Source organism: Aulonocara stuartgranti (genome assembly GCF_965226115.1).
Source record: "Aulonocara stuartgranti genome assembly, chromosome: 12".
Taxonomy (NCBI): Eukaryota; Metazoa; Chordata; class Actinopteri; order Cichliformes; family Cichlidae; genus Aulonocara; species Aulonocara stuartgranti.
This window is the reverse complement of record NC_138948.1, coordinates 28,602,382-28,614,807: the sequence shown is the minus strand read 5'-3', so window position 1 is coordinate 28,614,807 and position 12,426 is coordinate 28,602,382. Positions and strand designations below refer to the sequence as shown.

Genomic DNA, 12,426 nt, shown 5'->3' with positions numbered 1-12,426 from the left:
AAGGAGTGGAAGAGGATTACTTAAATTAAAACATGCTGTTCGTAATCTTTGTAAATCACCGGTTAATTGCATATTAATTTTGTACTTTTCCCCCCTTTTAATCTAAACGAAAGGGATCAGTTTTTATGCAGTGGTTTTACTGGGCTGTAAATTTCTCATCAAACCCCTGCTCTTAAACAAATTGTCACATCCAGCTTCGATACATCCATACAATATTGATTGTAAAAAAGGTTAGCACGTTGTTAAAGGAGGCCATACAAAAGGCATCATACGTTTTGTTAACAGTGATGGCTATAATTTAAAAAAAGAAAAAAGAAAAAAAAGAGATTTGTATGGCTAGATTTACCTTCTTTGCATACAATCTATACTCTCAAACCCATCAATTAGTGATGGGATTTCCGGCTCTTTTTAGAGAACCGGCTTTTTCGGCTCAGATCACTTAAAAGAGCCGGCTCTTCAGGTTGTTTTATTGCTTTAATTAATATATTATTAACAACAATATAAAATTATGCACAAAAGGAATTACTAATGTAAAAAAAAACCCAAAAAAAAACCCCACGTGGTTTTATTTATATATGTTTATATATAAATATATATGGTGGCCCCTAGAGACAAAGCACGTACAAATTCCAAAACACATTTCTAGCGTTAACTGAACTTCCAAAACAGAGCTATCTAGATCACTTAAATTACACAATTGAAAGTATACGTGTATTGTTTGTGTATTTATACACAAGCACTCATATATATTCAAATAATTAAAAAAAAAAAAAAAGTTCATATACCTGTCACTACCACACACCAAATCCAGTCGTTGGTACTTCTTGGCTTGTGTAGCCACTAGGTAACAAAAAGCTCAACACTGCGCCCAGCATCCTGGAGCACTTGTGTCGTGTTTTGGAGTTTGTACGTGCTTCAGAGTTTTTAACGTGTTTTGGAGTTTGTATATACTTCGGGGTTTGTACGTGCTTTGACTCTAGGGGCTACCGTAGGTATACTTTTATTTATTCACTCCACATAAAATGTAATAAATAAATCATATAATACAAAAACCAACGATTTACATTTCAACTTTTAACTATTTAAATTTTCAGCTTTTTCCTTTTAAACAAATTTAAAGTGAAACAACACAAAACACTGCAAACCACAACACAATTAAATATAAATATGAAAAAGAAGATGCACATTCTCTGACATATGGGCCTGCATGAATAAACTTTCTGAATCCTTTATCATCTGCAACTGAAAATAGTTGTGGATGATTACTATACCTTTCTAATGTGACGTTGTTGTTCCTGGCTCTCTTCCTCTCTCTCTTTCCCTCTGGCACTGTTCCTGTGCTACTGTGAGTGTAACTACCGCCCCTCCCCCTCTTCCCAGCGCAAAGCACAAGGCTCGCGTGCAGAGTGAAGCGGAAAAAAAGTGCGAGAGAGGGTGAGAGAAAGACAAAAAAAACCAAAAAACCAAAACCCCGGCTCCCAATAAAGAGCTGGCTCGTGTCGTTCACTTTAAAGAGCCGCCTCTAAGAGCCGTTTCGTTTGCGACCGACACATCACTACTAGGGCTGGGTATCGTCACTGGTTTCTAGAATCGATTCAATTCCGATTCACAAGGTCCCGAATCGATTCGATCCACGATTCGATTTAATTCGATTTGAATCTGGGAAATTTTGACAGAAATATTATAATTCAGATAAGTACATTTACATATTTTTGTATCTATAAAAAGGAAGCTGACACACGCAAGACTTTATCAAAGGTGTGAGCATCACAGCAGATGCCTTTGTGTCAAAGTAGCTGAAGATAAAACACAGAAAAACATGAAGGTGATTTTCCTGGCCTGGGATTTTATAAAAATATTCTGCAGTACATCAAAAACGAAAGAAAACCATTAATCAACATATGATTGTAATCTGAAGTTACAGCGGTTTTATTAGAGACACGGCTAAGCATTTTGCATTTTGCATAATTTTAAAAAGTTTAAATTTGTTCAGTATTGAACAGCAGAAATTAGGTTTTCTTTTCGGAAGTGTATATAAAACGGAAAAAAAAACAAATGTCGGCCGACAGCGCTGTAAACAACGGTAGTCTTGTGCGTAACAAGTAAGCGAATAATGAAGAAAACAGATTTTTAGACGGGAAACTGTTCTTGAAGTACAGAGAGAGAGAGAGAGAGAGAGCTGTGCATCTTGGTCAAAGCAAAACAGTAAAAGTCAGAGTGAATACATGACGATGTTTATGTGAAGCATAGTTTGGATCTTCTTTTGCTGCTGGTTCGGTCAATATTGTTTGGAGAGACATCAAACTAACAGCTTTAGAATCAGCGCATAAAGGGCGTGAACACAAAGCGCGGCAGATCAGAATCACCAAGCTGTCGGCTTTCAGCCCCAACCGTGAGAAAGGCGACATCTAACTGATTCTGATCCGCGGGTCGCGCTGTGTGTTTACGTTTTTGTGCAGAATCCGTGTTTCTGCTCTCATTTACTGTCTTAGCTGTTTGGTGGTGGTTGAAATTTTGTGAGATTTTACCTGAGATTCTGGCATTTCAGGCAAAATAAATTTATATTAAAAAATCGATTCAGGATTTTAATGAATCGATTTTACGTTATCCAAGCCAGAATCGATAAGTCGATTATAAAAGCCCACCCCTAATCACTACCATCAATCCAAGAAGCCTGAGATGAACTGGAATACCAAATGTAACACAGACCTCATCATCCGGCAAAAAGAAGGGAAAAAAGCTGCATCTACTGAAACATTTCTCTATTAACACGAAAAAATACCACAGATGATATAAAATATGTTTAATGACTACAAAGCAAACATGAGGTTAAAAACTTAAAAGTTCACAAAAGAACTCAGACTACCACAAATCAGTTAACTTCATTATTCCACATGTAGAAATATGAAAGGAAGAATCCATGAATGTAAAAATCATCTGTGTCTCTCAGTCTTCATTAGCACTATTTTTTCTGGCAGAAAAGTAACTTCATTATAATAAGTTAGATCTTGTGCTTTGGTGATTAAAACATGTCTCTCTTTCATTTCAGGTAAATATCAGACAACATAACTGCGTGTAGTCATGACATTACTCTTACATGGTATCTGGTTCAGGGGGCAGTGTTTCTTACATTAAAGAGGCCACAGTAACAAAGAGGAATCAGTGAGTTTCTATTTACTAGCAACTGAGTGACGACACTTATTAGATCCACACTGACAGCTGAAGTACTTGCTTTTCACCCTCCAATAGTGATCACCATAATCGAACCTGTTGAGGAAAAGAGAACAACTGTGTTAACTTGTTCATCCTACAGCCTGGACAATTTCTGATTTTTAATACAGATACTGATATTTGGTCATTTAAAAATCAGATATTCCGATATATTGGCCAATTTTGTTTTCTTCGTTCAGAGACATAAAACAGATTTCCCACATTATTACTCAGACAGAAGCTTCATCTTTGCACCCTGCTGCATGAAGAACAGTTCAGTTTCCAAACAAATTCATCTAAAACTTTGAGTACACATTAGTCTCAGCAGTCACATGCAGTGGTTATTTTTGTCCCTGCATCTCATTAAAATATGTTGCTATTACTGAGTCAATGTGAAAGTCTCCCAAGGCTCCCAAGTCTCCCAAAGTCAATGTGAAAGTCTCCCAAGGCTCCCAAGTCTCCCAAAGTCAATGTGAAAGTCTCCCAAGGCTCCCAAGTCTCCCAAAGTCTCCCAGGCACACGTTGTCATTTAATGGTTTTTCTTTATTTTTATAACTATTTACGTTGTAGATTCTCACTGAAGGCATGGGATGGGATGGGATGGCCTGTTGCTGCAGGATGCTGTGGTAGCCATGCTGATTCAGTGTGCATTCAATTTCGAATAACCCAACTGTGCCACAAAGCACCCCCACACCATCACACCACCTCCTCCATGCTTCATGGTGGGAACCATGCATGTAGAGACCATCCATTCATCTTTTCTGTGTCACACAAAGACATGGCAGGTGGAACCATAGATCTCAAATTTGGACTCATCAGACCAAAGCACAGATATCCACTGGTCTAATGTCCATGTGTTTCTTGGCCAAAACAAATCTCTTCTGCTTGTTGCTTTTCCTTAATTGTGGTTTCTTAGCACCTATTTGACCATAAAGGCCTGATTCACACAGTCTCCTCTGAAAGGTTGATGTAGAGATGTGTCTGTTACTGGAACTCTGTATGGGATTTATCAGGGCTCTAATCTGAGGTGCTGTTAACTTGCGATTTCTGAGGCTGGTGACTCGGATGAAATTATCCTCAGCAGCAGAGGTGACTCTTGGTCTTCCTTGTGAGCCAGTTTCATCGCAATGCCTGATGGTTTTGCGACTGCACTTGGGGACACATTTAAAGTTTTAGCAATTTTCTGGACTGGCTGACCTTCAGTTCTTAAAGCAATGATGGACAGTCATTTCTTTTTACATACAGGGAGTGCAGAATTATTAGGCAAGTTGTATTTTTGAGGAATAATGTTATTATTGAACAACAACCATGTTCTCAATGAACCCAAGAAACTCATTAATATCAAAGCTGAATGTTTTTGGAAGTAGTTTTTAGTTTGTTTTTAGTTTTAGCTATTTTAGGGGGATATCTGTGTGTGCAGGTGACTATTACTGTGCATAATTATTAGGCAACTTAACAAAAAACAAATATATACCCATTTCAATTATTTATTTTTACCAGTGACACCAATATAACATCTCCACATTCACAAATATACATTTCTGACATTCAAAAACAAAACAAAAACAAATCAGCGACCAATATAGCCACCTTTCTTTGCAAGGACACTCAAAAGCCTGCCATCCATGGATTCTGTCAGTGTTTTGATCTGTTCACCATCAACATTGCGTACAGCAGCAACCACAGCCTCCCAGACCCTGTTCAGAGGGGTGTACTGTTTTCCCTCCTTGTAAATCTCACATTTGATGATGGAGCAAAGGTTCTCAATGGGGTTCAGATCAGGTGAACAAGGTGGCCATGTCATTAGTTTTTCTTCTTTTATACCCTTTCTTGCCAGCCACGCTGTGGAGTACTTGGACGCGTGTGATGGAACATTGTCCTGCATGAAAATCATGTTTTTCTTGAAGGATGCAGACTTCTTCCTGTATCACTGCTTGAAGAAGGTGTCTTCCAGAAACTGGCAGTAGGACTGGGAGTTGAGCTTGACTCCATCCTCAAGCCGAAAAGGCCCCACAAGCTCATCTTTTATGATACCAGCCCAAACCAGTACTCCACCTCCACCTTGCTGGCGTCTGAGTCGGACTGGAGCTCTCTGCCCTTTACCAATCCAGCCACGGGCCCATCCATCTGGCCCATCAAGACTCACTCTCATTTCATCAGTCCATAAAACCTTAGAAAAACCAATCTTGAGATATTTCTTGGCCCAGTCTTGACGTTTCAGCTTGTGTGTCTTGTTCAGTGGTGGTCGTCTTTCAGCCTTTCTTACCTTGGCCATGTCTCTGAGTATTGCACACCTTGTGCTTTTGGGCACTCCAGTGATGTTGCAGCTCTGAAATATGGCCAAACTGGTGGCAAGTGGCATCTTGGCAGCTGCACGCTTGACTTTTCTCAGTTCATGGGCGGTTATTTTGCGCCTTGGTTTTTCCACACGCTTCTTGCGACCCTGTTGAATGAAACGCTTGATTGTTCGATGATCACGCTTCAGAAGCTTTGCAATTTTGAGACTGCTGCATCCCTCTGCAAGATATCTCACTATTTTTGACTTTTCTGAGCCTGTCAAGGCCTTCTTTTGATCCATTTTGCCAAAGGAAAGGACGTTGCCTAATAATTATGCACACCTGATATAGGGTGTTGATGTCATTAGACCACACCCCTTCTCATTACAGAGATGCACATCACCTAATATGCTTAATTGGTAGTAGGCTTTCGGGCCTATACAGCTTGGAGTAGGACAACATGCATGAAGAGGATGATGTGGACAAAATACTCATTTGCCTAATAATTCTGCACTCCCTGTATGTCTTTGTGTGACGCATAAAAGTTGAAAGAACAAAAAACACATGATCAGCTTCTACAAAAGCAAACAGATGTTGCCATAGTATGAATTCTAACAGTTGTCAAATATGGCTATCAGCTGTGTACTAACCTGACTTCTGCACAACACAACTGATGGTGCCAACCTCATTAAGAAGGCAACAATTAAACCCTGACAAGGCACACCTGTGAAGTAAAAACCATTTCAGGTGACTACATCATGAAGCCCACTGAGAGAAGGCCAAGGGTGTACAGCGCCATCAACAAAGCAAAGCGTGGCTACTTTCAGGAATCTAAAATATAAAACACATTTAGAGTTATTTATCCATTTCTTCTCTTTGCTACATAATTTAATATATCTTGCTTCATCTATTTGATGTCTTCAGCATGCTTCTACAATATAGAAAATAGGAAATACAATGAAAAACCATTAAATGACAAGGTGTGTCCAAACTTTTGATTGGTAGTGTACTACTCTGAGGAGATCCCAAGGCAGACACTTGACACATTTACATACACGCTTATTTAATTACTATTTTATGCTGTTTGGATGGTTACCCAACAGGGAAGTTGCAAAGTGCCCTCTGCTGGATGAACTATGCAACCTCAGCACTCATAACTTGGTTAAAGTGCATTTCTCCCATCTTTTTGCTTTTTAATTGATCAGCCATTTAGCAAATAGCCATTATTGGGCCCACTGATTTTTCGTCACCACTCACCCTATCTGGTCTCCAGCTTTGATGGACCGACTGGAGAAGAAGGCTATCCGGGGGAAGCGTAAGTCCTGGTGCATGGTGAACACCCTCACAGCCAGTAGGTTGGGCTCACACAGGTGGTTGATGAAGCGACCAATGTTGCCAAAGAGTCTTGCATCAATACAATGGGCATCCCCAACCTGCACACATGTTAAAAAAACAAACCAAAAAGAAAAAAAGGAAAGCAAAATTTGTATCCTGCTAATGACTGCCTTTTGATAAGATAGATGTTAGAAAAAGGTGACACCCCCATGATGAAGTTGAAAGAGCAAAAAAACATATGATCAGCTTCTACAAAAGCAAACAGTTAATCTAGATTTTATCAACAGTTTTATCATTAAGTTGAACCTACAGTGAGAACATGTAAACTGCTGCTCACAGCAGCAATTCATTTCCAGAATAGTTGGACTGAATGAAGGTGCTGCAATAGTCCTGTCAAAGTCAAGTTTTCAACCTTATTGAAACGCTGTGGCAGGACACTAAGAGCTGTTCATAAACAAATGCCTGGAAACTGAAGCAATGTTGTGAAAATTAGTGGGCCAAAATTTCTCTAAAATGACCTGAGAAACTAAGTCAGAAAGACCAAAATCGAAAAGGTTTAAAAGCTTTAACCCTAGTCTTAAAAATACAGAGGGTGTCTGTTTCCTGAATCCATACTGGAAGCTGAAGGCTGTGACTCTCATCCTAACTTTAAATACTGTAGAAACCACAAGTAAGCCCGCAGTCTGAGAGCGAGGAGCTCTGTTGGGGTGATACAGTACTACAAAGTCTTCAACACAGTGCCTGATTTTTCAAGACGTTGTACCTTAACCTACAATTTACACTAAGACTTTAGAATTGCAAAAAATGGACTTCCTTTTATCCATGGCTATATATAAATAAACTCTGCTGAGTGCAGCTTTAAAAATGTATTTAAACTTATTGAATCACCTTATTGTCGAGAGTAAACAGGAAGGAATCATTCTCTCTTTTGTCAGCCTCTCCATCTGTGATGATCTCGCCAACATACCTGTGGATCAGAACGGAAGTGAGCTTATAGCACAGCTCATTTTATATATCTTTTATGCTCTTAAACACACTACATTTTATTGCTTCACTTATGAAACAATCCTCACTCGCAAATGAATGTTCCTTGAGGGATATCCTGCATGGCTCTCACTCCCCAGCCCATATTCTGTGTTCTGAACAGCTGTAGCCGGACCCTGAAAAAAAACAACAAGGCAATGTAGACGGCAGAAGTGGCAGCATGCTTTAGAGCAGGGGTGTCAAACTCAATTGCACAGAGGGCCAAAACTCAACACTTTAGGTCGCAGGCCAAACAAGATAAACGTTTATTGAACACACTAAAACAATGTTTTTTTTTAAACATAAATATGAATAAAAACAGACAGGAATATTATTCCAGATTTTATTTTATTTATATATCAGAATCAGAATCAGAATACTTTATTGATCCCTGGGGGAAATTATTTTTTGTTACAGTGCTCCATTTTAAACCAACATTAAGACAAGACAGACAATACGCTAACTAAGAATAGTACAATATATACATATATATACATACATACGTCACTTATAAATAAATATTTGGAAAAGAAACATGTGTAGTTGTAGCAGCAAACAGTGTGTTAAGTGGATATATATATATATATATATATATATATATATATATATATATATATATATATATATATATATATATATATATATATATATATATATATATATGTATATGTGTGTGTGTGTGTGTGTGTGTGTGTGGGTGTATATACACACACACACACACACGAGACAAAACGTCTTTGCAGTTCAGCAAAGTCCGCTGACTCGGTTCAACATTACCCGGCAACGGGGAAAGTGAGGCAGGTTGCACTGGTGCATTTTTGACAGCTTCACTTAAAATGCCTTCACCGCATCATGCATGCCATGTCCATGAACTGACAGATTTCCTTGCTGAGCTCAAAAACTATTGAGAATTTTTATCCCAACTCAGCCAACGGACCTCTGTATGATAAGGAATGTCAGCAAACTCTGAATCTATTTCCCACATAAAAGACTGAAATTGACGGGGATTTAAACTTTTAGCTCCGATAAAATTTACGGTTTGCGTTACAGTGGTCATTACATGCTCCATTTTTAGGACTTTACCACACAGCATTTCCTGCTGTATGATGCCGTGATATGCTGTTAGCTCACCGGTACAGTTCTCCTCCTGCATCTTTACTCGCATCCTGCTGATTAGTCCGCTTTTTTCACCGCACAACACCAGCGCTCCATCTGTTGCAAGTCCAACAAGTTTGTCCCAGGGCAGTTTCATGTTGGTTACACTTTGACATACATTTTCAAAAATGTCTTTTCCTGTCATTGTCCCGTGCATCGACTTAATGTTCAATATTTCCACTCCACACATGAAGATGGCCAGCTGTGCAATGTGCATCATGTCTATACTTTCATCCACAGCAAGAGAGTATGCAATAAAGTTTTTGCTTCTTTCACACAACTTTGTTCTTAAATCAGTGGCCATCTCACCAACCCGATCAGTAGGGATGGGTATCGAAACCCGGTTCTTGTTGAGAACCGGTTCCCACTGTTTCAATTCCTTGGAATCGTTTGCCATTTTTGCAAACGATTCCCTTATCGATTCCAGTCGCCCCGAATGACGTCACCACGTTGCGGAGCATCATTTACCTGGCAGGAAACACGGCGCCAGCGGCTCAAATGCTCAAAAGCTTGGTTATACTTTACGAGAACGGATGACAACAGGGCAACTTGCAATACTTGCAAAGTAGATATTTCATTTAAGGGAGGAAACACTACGAATATGCAAAAGCATTTGCTCACAAAACACGTGATAACCTTAAATGAATGTCGTGTTTTTAATTCCGCTCCGGACTCGTGAATCTCAACCGAGCAGCAGCGGTAACGCTTGCACGTCCTCTCCCGTTAATGCGGCAGGTAAATAATCAACTAACAGTGCATATTATGTTAGCGCGATCTGCCTTATTACAAAACCTGCCATTACTGTGCATTTAGGTGACCATGACGAGAGAGACAGACAGAGTCTGGCTGTCTCATATGCTGGCAGTTCTCACTGCAGTCTACCGGTAGCGTCTCCTTTCAGGCCAGGATAGACGAATGTCACCGAGCAGTGACTGAGTTTGTGGTCAAAGGCTTGCACCCATTTGCCACAGCAGATGCCCCGATTTCACTTTGGTAAGTGAATGTGTTTAATTGTAGGCAGGGACATTACTGGATATTCTTGTGTAATTGCTACAGAATAATTTATGTTACACTTTGTTATTGCTACAGGAGAATATTTATTTTATTATTTTACATTTACATTTTTTTTCCTGGGGACCCTGTGACACCCCATTGAAGAGCCGTAGGCTGGATCTCTTAAGATCTCACTGTTGGGTTTGTAAGGCCATGTTACTCCTAAATTTCTATCTTGTTCAAAGAGAAGATAAAAAACAAAGTTCTAAGCTAATCGACCTTAGTGTTCTTTTTTAAAAATAAGAATCGATAAGAGAATCGATAAAGAATTGAATCGTTAAACAGAATCGAAAATGGAATCGGAATCGTTAAAATTTTATCAATACCCATCCCATCTCTGGGCTGGGGCTCGGGCCGGGCCTCGGGGGCTTGGGTCCTGGTTGGTGTGTTGCCGGGGTTGTGGGCGGGTGGGTGCATGGGGGCCCAGCCCTGGAGCAGGGTGCCGCCGGTGCATCGAGCCACCTGGGGGGCTCTTCAACTGGTGGGGAAGATTGTCACATCTTGCAGGAGCTTTCCTCTCCTCAGGGGCTCTCTCTACAGGAGGGGGAGATACAGGAGAGGTGGAGGAAGATCTCAGCCTGGGTGTTTATTGTCTTATGTAGTCTGGAAGAAGAGTGGATGGTGGGGTGGGTGCAGTTTTCTCTGTGGTGGGGTTGGGTAGACTGTCCTGGGCTCTGTGGGGCCGGGAGGCGCTGCTGCGCTGGGCCCCGGTCTGGATGGGCCTGGGCCCCCTTTCCCTGGTGGGTCGCGGGGTATGGGGGTGCCTACTGGGGTCAGCGGGGGAGCTGGCCCCAGGGAGGGGTCACTTGCCCCTCCCTTCCTTCCCTCCCCATCTCCAGCTGCCTCCCTCTTCCCGCTCCACCACAACCACCCACACATGCAGGACCTTGGAGTAGGGGTATGTTACCAGGGTGCAGAGGAGGCCACCCCCCCTGTCCCCTTCTGGCTGCCTCTGCCTCAATTTTATCCCACAACTTAGACATTCACATTACTCACACTCTCGTTACACATACATATAGGATCTTGGGGGTGGGCACGATACACGGAATCCAAAGTACCATCAGGGTGTACACCCCACCCCTGGCGTCGTTGCCCACCTCTCAATGTTAAATACACGTAGACATTGAGGGCCAGCAGGAGGGACCATGCGCTTACCTGCTGCTCTCTGGCAGGTAGCTCCATGCCCTCCTGGGTTTTAAATGCACCTTAGAACACACATGCATCAACACTACAATGAGCGGGTGGAGGGAGGTTTGGAGTCTTCTCTCACCCCCATTCTCTGTGACCTGCTGGAGCGGGGGGGCTAGGAGGAGGAGTTGGCCGTCCGACTGCGGTCTGGAGTGTGGGGCCTCCCTGCTGCTGCGGAGTCGGGGCGGTCTGCCTCCCCCCACCGCAGGGAAAAGGGTAACACCACCTGGGTCTGGGGGCAGTTCCCCCCCTCCAGGGGCAAGGGTACCTAGACCCGGGGCTTAGAGTACGCTTGGGGAGTGTGATCGTGTGTACAGCGTCTCTTTATGTCTGTCTCCACGTTGGTTGAGTGTGGAGTAAGTGTATATGAGAGCATGAGGGTGGGAATGGATGTTTGTATATGTGTGTGCCTGTATTTCTGTGTCTATATGTCAGGTTGGGTGTCAGGCGCCACCTCTCTGGGGACATCTTAGGCCCTCCAAGGTATGGAGGCCTATCTCCCCCTACCACCACTTCCCCTGCCAGTGGCGGACTCCCTCAGACATCGGTGCGTTGGTGGTTCTTTGTGTCCGGGGGTGGGCGTCCAGGTACACACCGGCTCACTCCTTGGCGGCCGCTTATCGGGGCCTGGAGCCTGGGGCTTGCTCGGGCCACTTTGGAGGTGGGGTGCCCCCGGCCTCTCGGCCTGGGGCTCGGTCACTCAGGCACGGCTGGCTGCCGGCGGAGCTCACGGGCGCGTCACTGCAACTCCCCCTGGTTTCTGCTCCGCGGCTGCTGAGTGAGCCCTCATCTGGGACTCTCCTCAGCTCTTTCTGGGACAGTGGCGCGGCTGCCCCTCTGTTGGTCTTCCTTGGTCTCTTGTGTTCTGGGGGCCTCTGGATGTCTGGAGTTTTGATCTCCTCCATACCTGCTTCATGCCCTGGAGGGCGGGGCTGTGGCCCCCCCACACCCTCTAGCAGATCATTACATGAAGGAACCTTTTAAAAAAACAAAAAACAAACGCGTCCATGCTCACAGGTGTACACACGGGTGATCACACCCACAAACTACACCCTTTTTGGCTCCTACCTCAAAGCACACTGTGTTCTGTTGATCTTATGTGCTGCACAATAATGTTTAATATTTAGTATTTACTGTCATATTCCCATATATCATTGTGATGTTGTTTATTCTATCACTCTTGTTC

General features: G+C 42.5%; 1 protein-coding gene across 2 annotated transcripts in view; it reads right to left on the bottom strand.

Annotated features, from left to right (window-relative positions):
* Window positions 1-2,788: 2,788 nt before the first annotated feature.
* LOC309719240 (histone-lysine N-methyltransferase EHMT1-like) overlaps window positions 2,789-12,426 on the bottom strand; it is a 51,943-nt gene continuing 42,305 nt past the window's right edge. For both annotated transcript variants that reach the window (XM_082555218.1, XM_082555219.1), the window contains exons 20-23: window positions 7,895-7,981; window positions 7,710-7,788; window positions 6,744-6,919; window positions 2,789-3,267 (exon numbers count right to left, since the gene is read on the bottom strand). In XM_082555218.1, coding sequence (XP_082411344.1) covers window positions 3,171-3,267; window positions 6,744-6,919; window positions 7,710-7,788; window positions 7,895-7,981 — 439 coding nt within the window. In that variant the 3' untranslated portion in view covers window positions 2,789-3,170. The remainder of the gene's footprint in view (window positions 3,268-6,743; window positions 6,920-7,709; window positions 7,789-7,894; window positions 7,982-12,426) is intronic.